The following is a 16,443-nucleotide window of genomic DNA, read 5'->3' as shown; positions in this document are numbered from 1 at the left end:
CCAAGGAAATGAGCCGCAGAGTCTCTCCATCCATCAGGAGTCGAGGGAACACCACCCTGAGCTCGCCAGACCCATTAGCCCCATCCATCAAGGATTCTGGGGACCCTTCTGTGACTGCGGGGCCCATTTCCCCATCCGTCGGGGATCCCGGTCCATTCACAGTCCCGGGTCCCCGATGCCATCCCCCGCTCCGGGTCCTCACGCAGGCGGGAGCCCAGGACGGGACAGCGGGGATCCCTGAGCGTCACGCTGCTGTTGTGGAGCGTGTGTTGACGCCGTCGCCTGGGAGACGGGCGGGGGCGGGCCCGGGGTGGGGGAGCGGCCTGGCTGCTTGCGCTAGGGGCCGAGCCGGCCGTGCAGGGCCCTGGCGGCCTCAGTGGCCACGGCCGCCGCCGCCCGCCGGCTTATATACCGCGGCTAAATTTAGGCTGCGCCCGGAGCTCGTCCCCATCCGGGACGCGTTTCCGCCGCCGCCGCCTTGGCCCGGCCCCCGCGCGCGCCGCGCCTATAAGGCTTGGGCGGGCCCGGCCGCGGCCCGCAGAGCCGTCCCCGCCCGCCCGCGCCCCGACCAGCCCGGCTTCGGGCAGCCACTCACCGGTGTCCCGAGTCCGCGTCAGCCCCAAGTCCCAACCATGGCGCTGAGCGAGCCCATCCTCCCGTCCTTCTCCACTTTCGCTAGCCCGTGCCGGGAGCGCGGCCTGCAGGAGGTGAGGGCGGCAGGGACCGCGGGCGGCTGGGGCGGCTGGCTCAGGGTAGCAGAACGTGGGCTGCGGGGTAGGAGAACGCAGGCGGCAGGCACTGCGGGCTCAGGGTAATGGAAGGCGGGTAGCGGGCCGCGATCTCCGCCCCACCGCGCGCTCACGCCCGCGCCTATCGCCCTGTCACCCGCAGCGCTGGCCGCGCACCGAGCCCGAGGCAGGCGGCACCGACGACGACCTCAACAGCGTGTTGGACTTCATCCTGTCCATGGGGCTGGACGGTCTGGGAACTGAGTCCGCCCCAGAGCCCCCGCCGCCCCCGCCGCCCCCGCCGCCTGCGTTCTACTACCCGGACCCTGGCGCGCCGCCTCCCTATGGCGCCCCCGCGGGCGGTTTGGTGTCCGAGCTGCTGCGGCCCGAACTGGACGTGCCACCGGGACCCGCGCTGCACGGTCGCTTTCTGCTGGCGCCGCCGGGCCGCCTGGTGAAGGCTGAGCCCCCCGAGGCGGACGGTGGCGGCGGCGGCTACGGCTGCCCGCCCGGCCTGGCCCGCGGACCACGGGGCCTCAAGCGCGAGGGTGCCCCGGGCCCGGCAGCCGCGTGCATGCGAGGCCCCGGGGGCCGGCCCCCGCCACCGGCCGACACGCCACCGCTCAGTCCCGATGGCCCCGCGCGCCTGCCTGCACCCGGCCCGCGCGCCCCCTTCCCGCCTCCCTTCGGCGGCCCTGGCTTCGGCGCGCCCGGGCCCAGCCTGCATTACGCGCCGTCCGCGCCCGCCGCCTTCGGTCTCTTTGACGACGCGGCCGCCGCCGCCGCGGCTCTGGGTTTGGCGCCACCCGCTGCCCGAGGTCTCCTCACGCCGCCTGCGTCTCCGCTGGAGCTGCTGGAGGCCAAGCCCAAGCGCGGCCGCCGGTCCTGGCCGCGGAAACGCACGGCCACTCACACCTGCAGCTACGCGGGCTGCGGCAAGACCTACACCAAGAGCTCGCACCTCAAGGCGCACCTGCGCACGCATACAGGTGGGCGGCGAGCTCGGGCTGGGGACCACTGCGAGGGCGCTCTAGAGGAAGGGCATGCTTAGGAACCCCCAGAGGGCGTAGCCTAACGGTTGGGCAGTGGGCAAGGTCTTAGAAAGCCCCCTGGGGGCGTGGTTCGGGAACCTGGGGCGTGAGTGCGCCCCTAGATCCTCCTGGGAGCGTGGCTCGGGACTTTGGGCAAGGGTGAGCACTTAGGAAACCTAGGGGAACCCTGTGTCTCAGACTGTTGCGGAGAGAGTGCAGGCTTAGGAGCCCCCTGGGGGCTTGGCTCTAGACACCGAGGAGGAGCGGACAGGGTGCGCCTCGGACCCCGGGGGAGTGAGGATCGCGAGACCGGGGAGTGAGGGATAATATGCCTAGGATGCCTACAGGTTTAAAAAGTAGCCGGGAGCACTTCGGAGAGCTGGTTAGGGGTAGGATGTGCGCACCCGAGTAGCCACTAAGCAGCGGGGTGAGTACCGGGAGTCTCCGGCAGGAGGAAAACTAAGACCGGCTCTCGCCCTCTCCCTGCAGGCGAGAAGCCCTACCACTGCAACTGGGAAGGCTGCGGCTGGAAGTTCGCGCGATCGGACGAGCTCACGCGCCACTACCGCAAGCACACGGGCCACCGGCCCTTCCAGTGCCACCTGTGCGACCGTGCCTTCTCGCGCTCCGACCACCTGGCGCTGCACATGAAGCGGCACATGTAGCCCGGACGCCCCTCACCCCCACCCGCGCGCGGCCGTGGCGGGTCCCACGCGCCGGGCACGGCCCCCTTCCAAACTGTGACTGGTATTTATTGGACCCAGAGGACCGGGGCCGGGCACAGCGTGGCCACCGAGGGGGTGCTCCTCCCCGCACCGCCCCCCCTCCACGATGCCCGACCCCCAGCAGAGACTGAAGGCCCGGTGGGAGAAGACCACGATCCTCCTTGACGAGTTTTGTTTTCAAAATGGTGCAATAATTAAGCGTCGTCTTCCCCCGGCCCCACCGGGTCTACACTAGAGGATCGAGGCTTGATGCCTTGTGAAAAATAACGCCTTAACTTGTACTGTGCAACCTTTTTTATAATATTGTACATAGAAACTGTGACATATTGTATTATTGTAAATGAGACAAGTGGGCATTTTGACTACCTGGTAGAACATTTTTATAAGATTTTGCTGTTTTTTCTAATTAAAAAAAAATTTTTGCATCGTTTGAAAAAAAATCACAGCCCTGGTCTGGCCGCTTGGATAACTGGGGGCTTGGGACAGTTGGGAGGGGTGAGAGGATGTGGGGACAGGCAGCTTAGATGGAGGGCAGCCTGGCAGTGCCTGGGTGAGGGGGGTCCGGCCCCAGCTAGCACCCGGGGTTGCCAGTTGCAGCCCCCAGCTGCCAGGAACCTGTGGGTTTTTCTATAAATTTAAACACTGCATTTTAGGACTGAAGGAGTTATTTTAAGGTTGTTCCCTGAACCATAAATTGCCTGCTTTTCCCTAGAGCTGGAGAAACTGCTTGCTGGTCCCACTGACGTGGCCTTCTCTAGGCTGAAAAAAGTCTTACCTCTTTTTGGAAGCTTCTGAGGTTTTAGCCAAACTTTTGTAAAGCACAGACTTTTTTTTTTTTTGGAAGGGGTAAAATGCTGAGTTTCTGACCTTCATTGCCTTTCACTAGTCTTGCCTTTTAGTAGAATTTTTTTTTTTTTTTTAAAGATGAGTTCCCCATCCTGTTAGGAAAAAAAAATGAAATCCATGTTTGAGGGTCATGAATGGTGAGTGTTCTTTTCCAGAGGAGAAAACAAGAGGCCCAGAGAGATAGCTATGGAACAGTGATGTCAAGGTGTCAACCTGGTCTGTCTGCCTCCCAAGGGTCCCCAGATCCCACTAGAGGGATTTCTGTAACAAGCCACCTGCTGCTGGTGTTGGAGGGTTAGAAGACCCTCTCCTGCAGCCTTTGTGTGACAGTCACATCAGAGCCCCAGCCTTGGTGGTTGGAGGTGTCCACTCAAGAAGTCGTGAGCAAGGCAGCATCCCCACACAGCCCCCTGGATGCCTCGGATCAGGCACGGAGGTACCGCTCCCTGCCAGGTTCCCCCTCTTCCCCCTTCTCGGAGCCCTGGGTGGGTAACTATGGCCACTAACAATTGCACAAGTTGTTTGCAGAAAGTGAAAATAGCTTGTAAGCAGTGCCTGTTTTAAAAACACTCTTGCCCTGTTGCGACAGAGGCTGGGATTTCCTCCCTCCCTCCCTCTCTTCATCCTTCCTACCACCACCACCCCCCCTCCCCGCCTCCCCAGCAGCCCTGGAAACAGCTGAGAGTGTTTGGCAATCCACAAAAAGCAGAAATGGAAGATGACAATCTGATTCATCTTTCTTGAGTCAATAGCCTGGACCCACTTCCGCTAGTGATACAGGGCATGCGAGTGTGTGTGTGTGAGCCTCTGTATCCTCTCTCTGCAGCTTTTGCAAAAAAAAAAAACAAAAACGATTCCAGAGCAGAGCACTGGCCCCCTCCATCTCTGGAAACACCCCCTCTTTGCTCAGAGCTGGTTTCAGAGGCAATAGGAGTAGAAGAATGACTTGAAAGAGATTTTAAGTAATTTTTGGTAGGGTCCTCTGATCTTTCTTATTGAGTTTTGGGGTAAAACCATTTTTCTCACTGGCTTGAAAACACCTCCCAGAGGCCTCTGGCTCCAGTGAGAGGCTACTTGTGAAGGGACTGATGCTGCTGAAGTTTCTGTTTCCTGAGTACCTCTGACTGATACAATAGAAAGTGTCAGGCTCCTACACAGCTGTACCTTTCGGCAAGAGACACGGGCCTGCAAAGAGCCGGCTCGCACTGATTAATGCAGAAACCCTCGCTTATTGTTTTCTCTGCCCCTTTCTGAAACCCAAAGCTTGACTAACATCTTCCAGATGAGTGGTTCTCAGCCAGTGGCAACCTGGTCTGGAGATATTTGGGGTTGCCACAACTGGGGGATGCTTCTTGCATCGAGTGGGCGGGAGCCAGGGATGCCGCAGAAGCATTGTAGCAGACCCAAGGCAGTTCGCTCCTCAGAGAGTCATTCGGTCCCAGTGTCGTTAATGTCACAGTTGAAATGCTCAGGTTCCTAAACGATCATCTTCATTCATCACTTTTATCAGCAAGGAGGGGGCTCCATCTCAGGGAGCAAGCTTCCATGATAGATGATGCTACCCAGATAAAAGTATGAATAAAACTTCACTGCGGGGCCCCGTCTCCATCCCTGTGAAAAGACGCAGAACACTTTTCCTTCCTGGTGTCCACTTGAGAAAATACAAAGTATTAAACCAGAAAAAAAAAAAAATAAGTTTTGCCCTTCATTCGATAACCCAGTTCCTATCAAAGGTTTTTTGGAGAAAGGGATTGCTGGTCAGTGATTGAGCTGTTTTCACATGGCTGTGACTATCACTGTATCTTTTGGCTTTTTTCCAGGAAAGATTATAACTATTTTTCCATCTATTTTCCTCCATGATATGGTTTTATCATCATTTTAAATGGCTGCATAATATTCCATTTAGATGGGCCAGGAGTTGCTTATGCAGACAAGCACTGGGCATCTGTATATACATGCTGGGCCATATTTCAGATTGTCCCCCTAGGGTTGAAAAAGATAACAGTTTTGGAGGGCTTTGGGTATTGCCCAAAATGCTCTCCCAAGAGTGACTCCAGTGATGGGAGAAAGATATAGGAGCTGTTCTTCTCACAGGAGTTTCCTGTATGTCAGGGAGGTCCAGGCATCCTGCAGAATGATGTGGTGTGAAATGGGGGCAGGGAGAGCCTTCAGAGGAGGAGGTGAGTCCCAGTACACGCCTGACTCAGCACCCTACCCCATCAGCAAAGCTGAGCTAGCACCCAGATTCAGCCACACCCTACAGAGTTTCAAGGCGACAGGTCAGTGATGAATGGTTTTCAGAGGCACCAGCACGAGGCAGGTGCCTGGACTCATGCTGAGTAGGTGTGTGACATGTCTCTAGATATAGAAACAGATAGACAGATAGATGGATATGACGGATGGGCAGATGATAGATCGATCGATAGATGATAGATGGATAGATATGATGGATAAATGAATGGATAGACAACTGGATGGATGGATGGATATATAGATATGATGGATAGATATGATGGATGAATGTGGATGAATGTATGGATAGATAGATGATATATATGATGGATGGTTGGATAGATGATGGTTAGATATAATGAATGGACAGATGAATAGTTGAATAGATGGATGGACAGATAGATGATGGATGGATAGATGAATGAATGGATAGATGACTGGATAGATGGATGGATATATAGATATGATGGATAGATATGATGGATGAATGTATGAATGGATAGACAGATGATAGCTGATATGATGGATGGATAGATGATGGTTAGATATGATGAATGGATGGATGGATAGATAGATGATGGATAGATAGGTATGATGGATAGATGGATAGATGATAGATACATATGAAGGATGCATAGATAGCTGATAATCTTTCTCTCAATCTCTCTTCCTTTCCTTCTCTCCACCTCTGTCCCATTCTCTCTCTCTCTCAATCTGTCTCTCTCTTCCATGCATTCATTCAGCAAATACTCCCAATACCTCAGTCCTGAGCAGAGTTCTGGGGAAGCAGAAGTGATTCAGCCTCACCTCATTACCCAGAACCAGTATCCACAAGTGTTTGTTGAGTGACTAAGGCAGTGAGAACTTGAGCTGAGCTCTTGGCTGGGGCAGGTACTTTTATCCCTTAACACAAATTCTCTCTTTCAACCTTCCCACTAAGCTGTGGTGTGTGGGGGCAGAGAATAGCCACCCCCATCTTCCAAATGTGGATAGTGGGCACCAACGGAGGAAGGCTAGCCCTTAGCCCTGTGCAGGGGTAGGTGGTGGAGGCTGGGTTCAAACCCAGGTTGGCCCAATCTTGATGTCACAGCTCCTATCCACACCTGGAAAGACCTACATGCTAAACTGCATCAAACTCACCCTCTTCTTCCTGCACACTACCTGGCGGGCCTGGAAGCCCCCAGTGAGTCCTTGAGAGGCTCCCCTCTGAATATCCTGGAAAACTCATATTCCAGAAAATCTTGGGCAAAGAGGAGCAGGCTCAGGAAACATAGGTGTCTGGCGGAAGGGAGCCTAACTGGGTGGATGGACTTATTTGAGATTTTGCAATAAAAAGCAAAAGAAGGGAACGTCTCTGGTGGTCCAGTGATTAAAAATCTGCCTGCCAATGCAGGAGTCATGAGTTCAATCCCTGATCTGGGAAGATCCCATGTGCCATGGGGGCAACTAAGCCTGTGCCCTACAACTACTGAGCTCACACTCTAAAGCGTGCGAGCTCCAACTGCTGAGGCCTGTGTGCCCCAGAGGCCATACTCTGAAACAAGAGAAGCCACCACGATGAGAAGACCACACATTGCAGCTAGAGAGTCGGCCCCAGCTTGCCGCAACCAGAGAAGGTTCACATGCCACAGCAAAGGCCCCGTGCAGCCAAAACACAGACCAACTAGGGCATTGGACCCAGGGGCTCCTCTACATGGGCCACATACTGGGGACAATTTCACCTCCCCGGTAAAACCAGATGGTATCATATAGCAGGTTGTTATCATTCTAGAATAAGTCCAAAGATTTCACTGTGGTCTGTGGGGCCCCACCTCCTCCTGCCCAGCTCTCTTTCATGCCTACGTGCTCCGTCAGCCACACTCTTCTCCTTACTGTCTACCAGACATGCTCCTCTTCAGTCCTGCCTCAGGGCCTTTGCACCTGCTGTTCTCCAGACGTGAAATGTTGTTCCCTGCTTTCTTCCCATAGCCACTAGTAGCAGCCAAGCCAAGCTGTACTGGGGGAATATTTGAGGCCTCAAAGCCAGACACCACCAGATCTTCAGGGGACAGGCAGGAGGCCACCAGGCAAGGGGCGGGGGCCCCACTGGCTGTCACCAGACACCAGGGGAAAGAAGCTGGCCCTGGAATCTCAAGTCCCAACACCTCTGCTTGTCGATCTGACCCAGGGGAAAGCCCCTCAGAGGCATCCTCTCCCTGTCCTTGTAGAAGAGGAAACTGAGGCCCGGAGGTGTTTCCCAGAGTCATTCACTGGTGCTAGGACTCCCGCTCTGAAGGTAGGGGTTTTCCCTTCACTGTGCACCTTCAGAAGGCCAGGTTCACTCTAGTTCATGAGAGAGGCAGAGGGAGGAGGCAAACCTCAATGCCCCATCCTCCACCCATTTTAATTCTTCTTTTAGAAGAGAGAGCGGGTGGGGGCAGGGTTACATGTATGGCCACACGCGGCTCTGCCAATAAACAGACATGCCTTCCAGCCCTGCCTCAGGGCCTTTGCACTTGCCATTCACGCAGCTGGAAATGCTGGCCAGCTGCTCCTTGCCCTTCCAGGCCCTGTCTGTCCAGCTAACCTTACACACTCTCTGGGGTAGAGGATTCAGTGCCATCCTCCTGCTGGAACACACTCCCTGGGTGGGACCTTGGCTGAGACCAACCATTTGACTTCTTTCAAATGACTGGGCTCCTCCGGGCCTGACTGCACGTTGGCCAATGTTACCCAAATAGGTGGAACTGGGGCGGGCAGGGCCGATGAACTCTTTGATGTGCCAGGGAGGTGAGCAGTGCACAGGGAGGCTCAGAGAAGAGAGGAGCCCGCCTGAGGCCACACAGCAGGAAAAAGCCAGAGTTTCTCGGAGTGCTGTCCCCCTACATCCTCACCCAGATCCCCCAAGGCTGACCCAGCGGCCATCCAGTCCCACACGGCTCTGCACCCTGCCCCACTGGCCTCCTCCACAGGCCCCTGAGCCTCTGCTGGGCTTCTCGGAGGACATAGCTGACTCAGCCTTGTGGGACCACCACTGATCCTGCCTCCAATGCTAGGGCTTATGGATTGACCCACCTGGGAGGCAGAGGGGTGGATGGAGGTCCCACCTAGGGGGCTTTCAAGAGGGAGAAGGTGGATCTGGCTGGAACCCACAGGAGGAGGCAGGGGTGAGTCCGGGATGCAGGACTGAAGGGCAGTGGGAGCCACAGAAGGATGCAGGCCAGGGTGACCCCCAGCCTTGTGCCATGTCCCTCAAGCCCATTAACATGGTTCCTGCACCATGACTGTGGCCGGGAAGGCGCCCCCCTTTCTCTCTGAGGCCACACAGCCTTCCCTACTCTCCTCTTGGTTCCCTTAGTATTTTGCGCCCCAGACCCTGGAGGCTGGTTCTGACTAGGGGGCTCCCTGGGTGGGACCTTGGCTGAGACCAACCATGAGAAGTGAGCTCACTGTTCTAGGAGTCACACAGTTCAGACAAAATGGGGACAGGGACTCTGACAAGGCCCTGCTTCAGGACTGAGTACCGTATCCACCCTCTGTCTTCTCCATTTCCTCATCTTCCTCCCGTCCATCTCTTGTTTTCCTTCTTTTTTCACTGTCATAAAATACAAGACTCTAGGAAGTCCCTTGGACAGCAAGGAGATCAAACCAGTCAATCCTAAAAGAAATCAACCCTAAATATTCCTTGGAAGGACTGACGCTGAAGCTGAAGTACCACCTGATGTGAAGAGCCGACTCATTGGAAAAGACCGTGATGCTGGGAAAGATTGAGGGCAGGAGGAGAAGGGGGACGACAGAGGATGAGATGGTTGGATGGCATCACCGATTCGATGGACATGAGTTTGAGCAAACTCCAGGAGATGATGAAGGACAGGAGTCCATGGGGTCACAAAGAGTCAAACGCGACTAAGCGACTGAACAACAGCAACAAAAGTACACGTAACAAAACTAACCCTTTTTTAAAGATTTTTTTTTAATGTGGACCATGAAGTGTGGTGTTGGAGAAGACTCTTGAGAGTGCCTTGCACTGCAAGGAGATCCAACCAGTCCATTCTAAAGGAGTTCAGCCCTGGGATTTCTTTGGAAGGAATGATGCTAAAGCTGAAACTCCAGTACTTTGGCCACCTCATGCGAAGAGTTGACTCATTGGAAAAGACTCTGATGCTGGGAGGGATTGGGGGCAAGAGGAGAAGGGGACGACAGAGGATGAGATGGCTGGATGGCATCACTGACTCGATGGATGTGAGTCTGGGTGAATTCCGGGAGTTGGTGATGGACAGGGAGGCCTGGCGTGCTGTGATTCATGGGGTTGCAAAGAGTTGGACTCGACTGAGCGACTGAACTGATCCGATCTGATGTTTAAAGTCTTTACTGAATTTGTTACAATTCTGTGTGTGTGTGCGTGTGTGTGTGCCCACTCTCAAACCCGGGTCTCCTGCACTGCAGGCAGATTCTTCACCATCTGAGCCCCCATGGAAGCCCTGTTACAATATTGGCCCCATTTTATGTTTTGGTTTCATGGCTGCATGGCAGGTAGGATCTTAGCTCTCTATCCAGGGATCAAACCTTCCCCCCGTGCATCTGAGGGCAAAGTCTTAACCACTGGACCCCTAGGGAAGTCCCCAAATCAACCATTTTAACCAGTATTAAGTGTACATATGGTTCTGTGGCATTAAACACTCACACTGTGGTTCAGCCATTATCACCATCCATCTCCAGAAATTTTTCATCTTCCTCAAGTGAACCTCTGACCCCATTCAACACAAACGCCCCAGCTCCAACCCCAGGCCCTGGCACCCTTCTCTCTACCTTCTATCTCTATGAATCTGACTACTTTAGGGACCTCGTGTGAGTGGAGCCACACCACATATGTCCTTTTGAGGCTGGCCTATCTCACTCAGCATCATGTCCTCGAGGTTTTTCCATGCTGTCACATAGTTCAGAATTTCTTCCCTGTTTAAGGCTGAGTAATATTCCTTCGTGTGGATAGCCCACATTTGTTTATCTTTTCATCCACTGATGGACACTTGGGCCGCTCTCTCGTGTTGACTGCTGTGGGTAGAGCTGCCATGAACATGGGTATGCACACATGTCTTTGAGACCCTGCTTTCAGTTCTTTGGCGATCGACCCAGAAGTAGAATCCTGGATCTCTTGTTTTGTTTTGAAAGCTTTATTCACCGCTTCTCGGAAACTCGGATGTTTTTCTTTTCTGAGCAGCTCGCCCAGGCCCAGCTGCAAATCGCTCAAGGCGCCCATCTCTCATCAACACCAGCTCACCACCGTCAGCTCCAACCAGCCACACTCTGCGCCTCGGTTTCCTCCTCTGTAAAATGGGGGCAACAGCAGAGGGGAGGGGAGCGCTGCCAGTGGCCTGCCTTTGGGGTGGTCCGGAAATTGTGTTTTCGCAGCAGCACAGGCTGTGCAGAGAGGCTGAAGCACCCAGGGAGCTGGACCGGCCTGCGGTAGAGGTGCCGCTCACACCCGGCACACCCGCCTGCCCGCTCAGCCTACAAGATGCTCTGTGTGAAGCCAGTACCCAACCCTACCAGGCGCAGAAGGTCCAGGACAGCCTTCTCGAGAGGGCGCACAGACGCCTGGAGGCCAGACCACGAGACCCTCCACCAGGCCAGGGCCTGAGCTAGGCCAACATCATCTGCCTTCACTCCGAAGCAGCAGAGGCCACTCAGTGGGATCGGCCAGCCAGACCTCCTGGGTCCCTTGGCTGCCCTGAGTCACAAGAGCCAGACACACAGGCCGAGTGCCTGCCAATGGCCCTTGCTTCCCAGGACCTGCTCTGTTTTAACCTAGATCAGCGTGAACAGAACATGTTATTGACAAGCCTTTCTGTTCTTCTCTCCCCTCCACCACTGTTTTTTTGTTCTTCTTCAATAGAGGGAGTCTGGAAACCAATTGGGCTTTCCTGATGGCTCAGTGGTAAAGAATCTGCCTGCAATGCAGGAGACGTGGGTTCGATCCCTGGGTCGGGAAGATCCCATGGAGGAGGAAATGGCAACCCACTCCAGTATTCTTGCCTTGGAAATGTTATGAGCAAAGGAGTCTGGCAGGCTACAGTCCATGGGGTCGCAGAGTCAGACACGACTGAACATGCAGGCATGGAAACCAACAAGACTGAACAGACGTGTCTAGAACACTCCACCCAAAGGCGGCAGAATACACATGAACATTCCCCAGGATGGGCCACCAACCAACCTCAACAAATTGAAGAGGCTTGAGATAATACCAAGTATGTTCTCCGACCACAGTGGAATGAAATTAGAAACCCCAAACACGAGAAAGCTGGCAACCTTGGAAATACGTGGAAATGAAGTAACAATAGTACAGAGAGACCTGCTTCAAGATAGAGCCAGCAAATCCCAGAGGTGGGAGATTCGCTGCAGGGACCTGAGCTCCAAGGCTGGGGGGAGACAGGACACACATCCGGCTTTGCTTGGGGGCCTGTGTGGACCCGGGGCTCATCTGCAGATATGGGGGGGGGGGGGGCTGGGATCTGTGAAGTCTCTGGTGTCCCCAGGGGATTTCTTGTGGTTCTGAAAGGGGTGTGGCCTACAGAATGGCAGCCTGTCCCGCTGCACATGAGTGACCCCCAAACCCCCAAGGGCAGCTCCTCATGGCTCCGGTGGGGTTCACATGGGGGTTGCTTCTGAGAGTATCCCCCAGCCATCCAGATACGCTTCTCCCTGGCTTGTTGAGAATATGCTGAAAACACTCTGCATTCCAGTCTTTAACGGTCAGCAGTCTCTCTCCTCTGAACCTCTGCTTCTTCCCTCTCACCCTTCACCTTTCATCTTAATCTCTGTCTCCCCACCACTCTGACTCACCCTGGCTCCTCCCCAACCCCACATCTTTGCAGAGACTGTCCCTGATGCTCAAAAGCCCTTTCCATGCATCCATGGAAACCTTAGTCCAACCTTCAAGGCCTAGCTCAAGCATCACCTCCTCCAGGAAGTCTGCCCTGATTCCCCCAGCAAACCCTCTTCTTCCCACGATGCAGGCCTGACTTCACTGGGGTGGAGACACTTGCATGGGTACCTGGCACCCTCATCCAGTGAAGCCTGAGCAGCCAGGAGTGAGGGGTGCTACCTACATGGCGGGGGAGGGGGGCAGTTGAGAAGTCAGTTCCCACGAATGGGCCTAGCACTTGTGTCCCCAGGTCCTCATATGCAACCAAACCCCAAATTCAGGCCTTCCTGGGATGACAGGATTTCTGATCAACTCCAGGAGTTTGTGCTAATGCTAATGCGGCGTTGTATGCAGTAGGCAGTGTAGACAGGACTTGGAGTCTGGTGGCCTAGGTCACCCCAGCTCTAACACTGGTCTTCTGGCTGTGGCCCCAGGCAACTGCTCAGTCTCTGAGAGTGACAGCTTCCATCTGGGCTGGTCAGAAAAGTAAATCAAAGTCAGGTTCCTTCCCCCACACTATGGGACCTCAGCCTCCGCTCTTTCCTCCCCCTCCATTCCTCCAGGAGAAGTTGAATCTCATCTGGGGGGGCTCAGGCAAGGCCCAGAAGTTGACATCCGTGCCACGCTCTGGGGACTGGCTCAGCCATACTTTGAGACGTGCGGCTCTAAACTGTCACAGTTATTCAGGAAATAGTTCTGCACCCGCCGAGTGCCAGATGCTGTTCACTGTTCATGAGGTTGCCGTCTGGCCTTCTCCAGTACATCTGGATTGCCCTCCACCTCCAACACCCCTGATTTCAACCTTGACCCTGAGTTGGCCTTTTGGGGACTGTCCCAAGACCGAAAGACACACTCCTTGGCTAACCCCCCGCTGTCTGTGGCCTCGGGGGTTCTATGATATTTCAAAGCAAGGAGAGAAACCAGGATCCGGAGTCCAGCCAGCCCCATTTTTCACTTGGCTTTAAAATGTGCCCAGAGGCACCAATTCCAGCTCTCGGGAGCAGAATTCTCCACATTCCCAGTGTGTTTCCGTTGAACCCCAAACCTCAAATACATCCTGATGTCTCATTTCCTCAGTGCACCCCGGGGTGACTTAGGGCAGCTCACTGGGGGCTCGTCAGTTCGTTTTGAGTCACACAGAGGTTTGTCAAAGGAAGGGTTTCTCATCTCAGAAGTTGGCGCCTGTTCCATCAAGCACGGCTGGTTCCCACCAACCCTCTGCCTGCATCTGGGCTGTTCATCGCAGGAGCCTGTAGCCAGCTTGGCCCTACCTGCCAAAATCTGAGCCCCTGCTGACTCAAAGGGGCAGCCCCAGCAACCAGCAGGGGCTTGTGGTCATCAGCCAGGTGTGAGCTGAGCTCCTGGGTTCACTCTTGTCAATCTGTGACTCCCAGGACCCCTTTCCTCCACTATCAAAAGGACCTTAGCATGTGTCTTGGTGGCTGCTGTCCAATGGCTGGGGTCTGTGCTATGCCTGGCACACAGTAGGTGCTCAATGAGGAACTCATTATTGAGTGCAAAGTGAAACTGTTAGTCGCTCAGTCATGTCCAACTCTTTGTGACCCCATGGACTGAAGCCCACCCTCTGTCTGTCTGGCTCCTCTGTCCATGGAATTCTCCAGGCAAGAATACTGGAGTGGATAGCCATTCCCTTCTCCAGGGATCCTCCTGACCCAGGGATCGAACCTGAGTCTCCTACTTTGCAAGCAGATTGTTTGCCATCTATGCCACCAGGGAAGCCCTCATTATTAAGAGAGAGACAGGGAAATCTCTGGCGGGCCAGTGGTTAGGATTCTGCATTTTCACTGCTGAGGGCCCCAGTTCAATCCCTGGTTGGAGAGACGCATGGTGCAACCAAAACAAAAAAGAGAGACAGAGACATACACACACAGCGGAATTTCAAAGTAACAAGCCATCTCTTGCTGCTGAATCCTGCCGGCCCCTGGGAGGTGGAACTGGAAGTGAGGGGACTGCCGTGTCTCGGGACAGACCTGATACCATTGACGACTATCAGCCTCCAAGCTGACTTCTGCACGAGAAAGTCAGGAGGCCAATGGAAATGCACAAGGAGAGCGTCAGTTTGGGTGACCTCGCCCTCCAGTGTAAGCATGTATCTCAAGGATGTCTTTTTGAGTGGGAGGGGCTCCTGCAAGATTTTTGCCTGGAAGAAAAGTTTTGGCAATTATTTCCATTACTGGTGTTGCTGTTGTTGGCTTGTCTGTTTCAGAAACAACTGGGATGTTCATGGGCTTCCCTGATGGCTCAGATGGTAAAGAACCCGCTTGCAATGCAGGAGACCCAGGTTCGATCCCTGGGTTGGGCAGATCCCCTGGAGGAGGGCATGGCAACCTACTCCACCATTGCAGCAGCATTCATGGTAGCCAAAAAGCAGGAGGAAGCCAAGTGGCCATCAAATAATGAATAAATAGGGAACTCCCCTGGTGGCCCCTGGGCTTCCCTGATGGCTCAGCAGCAAAGAATCTGCCTTCAATGTAGGAGACGCAGCCAATCTCTGGCTCAGGGAGATCCCCTGCGCCAGGAAGGAAGGAAGCATGAGAAGGAAATGGCAACCCACTCCAGTATTCTTGCCTGGGAAACCCCATGGACTGGTGGGCTACAGTCCACGGGATCCCAAGAGTCAGAGATGACTTAGTGGCTAAACCAGTGCTGGTCCAGTGGTTAAGACTTTGTATTTTCAATACAAGGGGCATGTGTTTAACCCCTGATTGGAGAACTAAGATCCCTCATGCCACATAGCGCAGCCAAGAAATTTTTTAAAAAAGAAGAAAACAAAATGTGGCCCATCCACAAAATGGAATATTACTCAGCTATGAAAAGGAAGAACAGACACATGCTCCAACATGGATGAAACTCAAAGACATCAGGCTGAGAGAGAAAAGCCAGAAAAGAAAGGCCACCTAATACATGATCCCATGTATCTGAAATGTCCAGAACAGGCGAATCCATGGACTTGGAAAGAAGATCAGTGGTTGTCAGTGGCTGGGGAGGGGAAGTGAGGAGTGACTGCTAATGGAGACAGGTTTTTTTTTTTTTTTTGTGGGGGATGATAGAAATGTTCTGGAACTAGAAGTGGTGGCTGCACAGCATGGTGAGCATACTAAATGCCACTGAATTATACATTTTAAATGAGTAATTTTACTTTACGTGGATCTCACCTCGATAAAAACAATTTTTAAAAAGAAACAATTGGGAATAGAGACTTCAATTGTAAAATGTTGCTGTATTGAATGAAATTCTTTTCATGCATGGAAATGTAAAATAAAATTTCATCAAGGTATGTGCAGATACCAAAATATGGTACATACACACAGGGGCAGACAGAGTGCACAAGGCACACACACCTGTACGACGGAATATTATTCAGCCTTAAAAAGAAGGACATTCTGACACACACCACAACGTGGATGAACCTTGAGGACATCATGGTTCAACCCTACATCATGTTGAGTAGGGTAAGCCAATCACAGAAGGACAAATACTGCTCGATTCCATCTATATGAGGTCCCCAGAGGAGTCACCACCAGAAAATAGAAGAGTGGGAGCCAGGGACTGCGGGAGGGCGTGGGAAGTCAGTGTTCAATGGGGACAGAGTTTCAATTGGGGAGATGAAAAAATTGTGGCAACGGTTGAACAACAATGTGAAGATATTTAATGCCACTAAACTCTACACTTGAAATTGGCTAAGACGGTGAATTTTAAGTTCTGTGTATTTTACCACAATTTAATACATAAGCAAATAGGTAGGAAAATCAGAGTAATAACACAGAACTGACCTGTAGCCTCTTGGTCCCACAAACCGTAATTTTGCATCTCCTTTGCTAACAGTATTACATTAGCAACAGACACACAGAAAGGGTGAAAATTCAAACCCTCTTTTCTATTTTCATTAGGTAATTCTATGTAGAATTCTAATTCATTGTAGAATTGGCTAATGGCTACAGTCCATGGGGTTGTAAAGG

At 53.5% G+C, this 16,443-nt stretch overlaps 1 protein-coding gene across 1 annotated transcript; it reads left to right on the top strand.

Moving 5' to 3' along the window:
- The first annotated feature begins 525 nt into the window (after window positions 1-525).
- Window positions 526-2,929, top strand: KLF2 (KLF transcription factor 2). Its single transcript, XM_070792609.1, has 3 exons — window positions 526-707; window positions 892-1,717; window positions 2,249-2,929. Exons 1-3 carry the CDS (start codon window positions 633-635, stop codon window positions 2,422-2,424), a joined length of 1,077 nt encoding a protein of 358 aa, XP_070648710.1. The 5' UTR covers window positions 526-632; the 3' UTR covers window positions 2,425-2,929.
- The last annotated feature ends 13,514 nt before the right edge of the window (window positions 2,930-16,443 follow it).

This window comes from Bos indicus, chromosome 7 (assembly GCF_029378745.1).
Source record: "Bos indicus isolate NIAB-ARS_2022 breed Sahiwal x Tharparkar chromosome 7, NIAB-ARS_B.indTharparkar_mat_pri_1.0, whole genome shotgun sequence".
Classification (NCBI taxonomy): Eukaryota; Metazoa; Chordata; class Mammalia; order Artiodactyla; family Bovidae; genus Bos; species Bos indicus.
Note: the sequence above shows the minus strand (reverse complement) of the source record. Positions and strands in the feature narration are given on the sequence as shown.

What these genes read in the sequence shown, in the direction of transcription:
- KLF2 (XM_070792609.1), top strand. Translation starts at nt 633, where the DNA reads ATGGCGCTGAGCGAGCCCATCCTCCCGTCCTTCTCCACTTTCGCTAGC. An exon ending in GGGAGCGCGGCCTGCAGGAG is followed by an intron (nt 708 to 891) that starts GTGAGGGCGGCA and finishes TGTCACCCGCAG; the next exon opens with CGCTGGCCGCGCACCGAGCC. An exon ending in GCACCTGCGCACGCATACAG is followed by an intron (nt 1,718 to 2,248) that starts GTGGGCGGCGAG and finishes CTCTCCCTGCAG; the next exon opens with GCGAGAAGCCCTACCACTGC.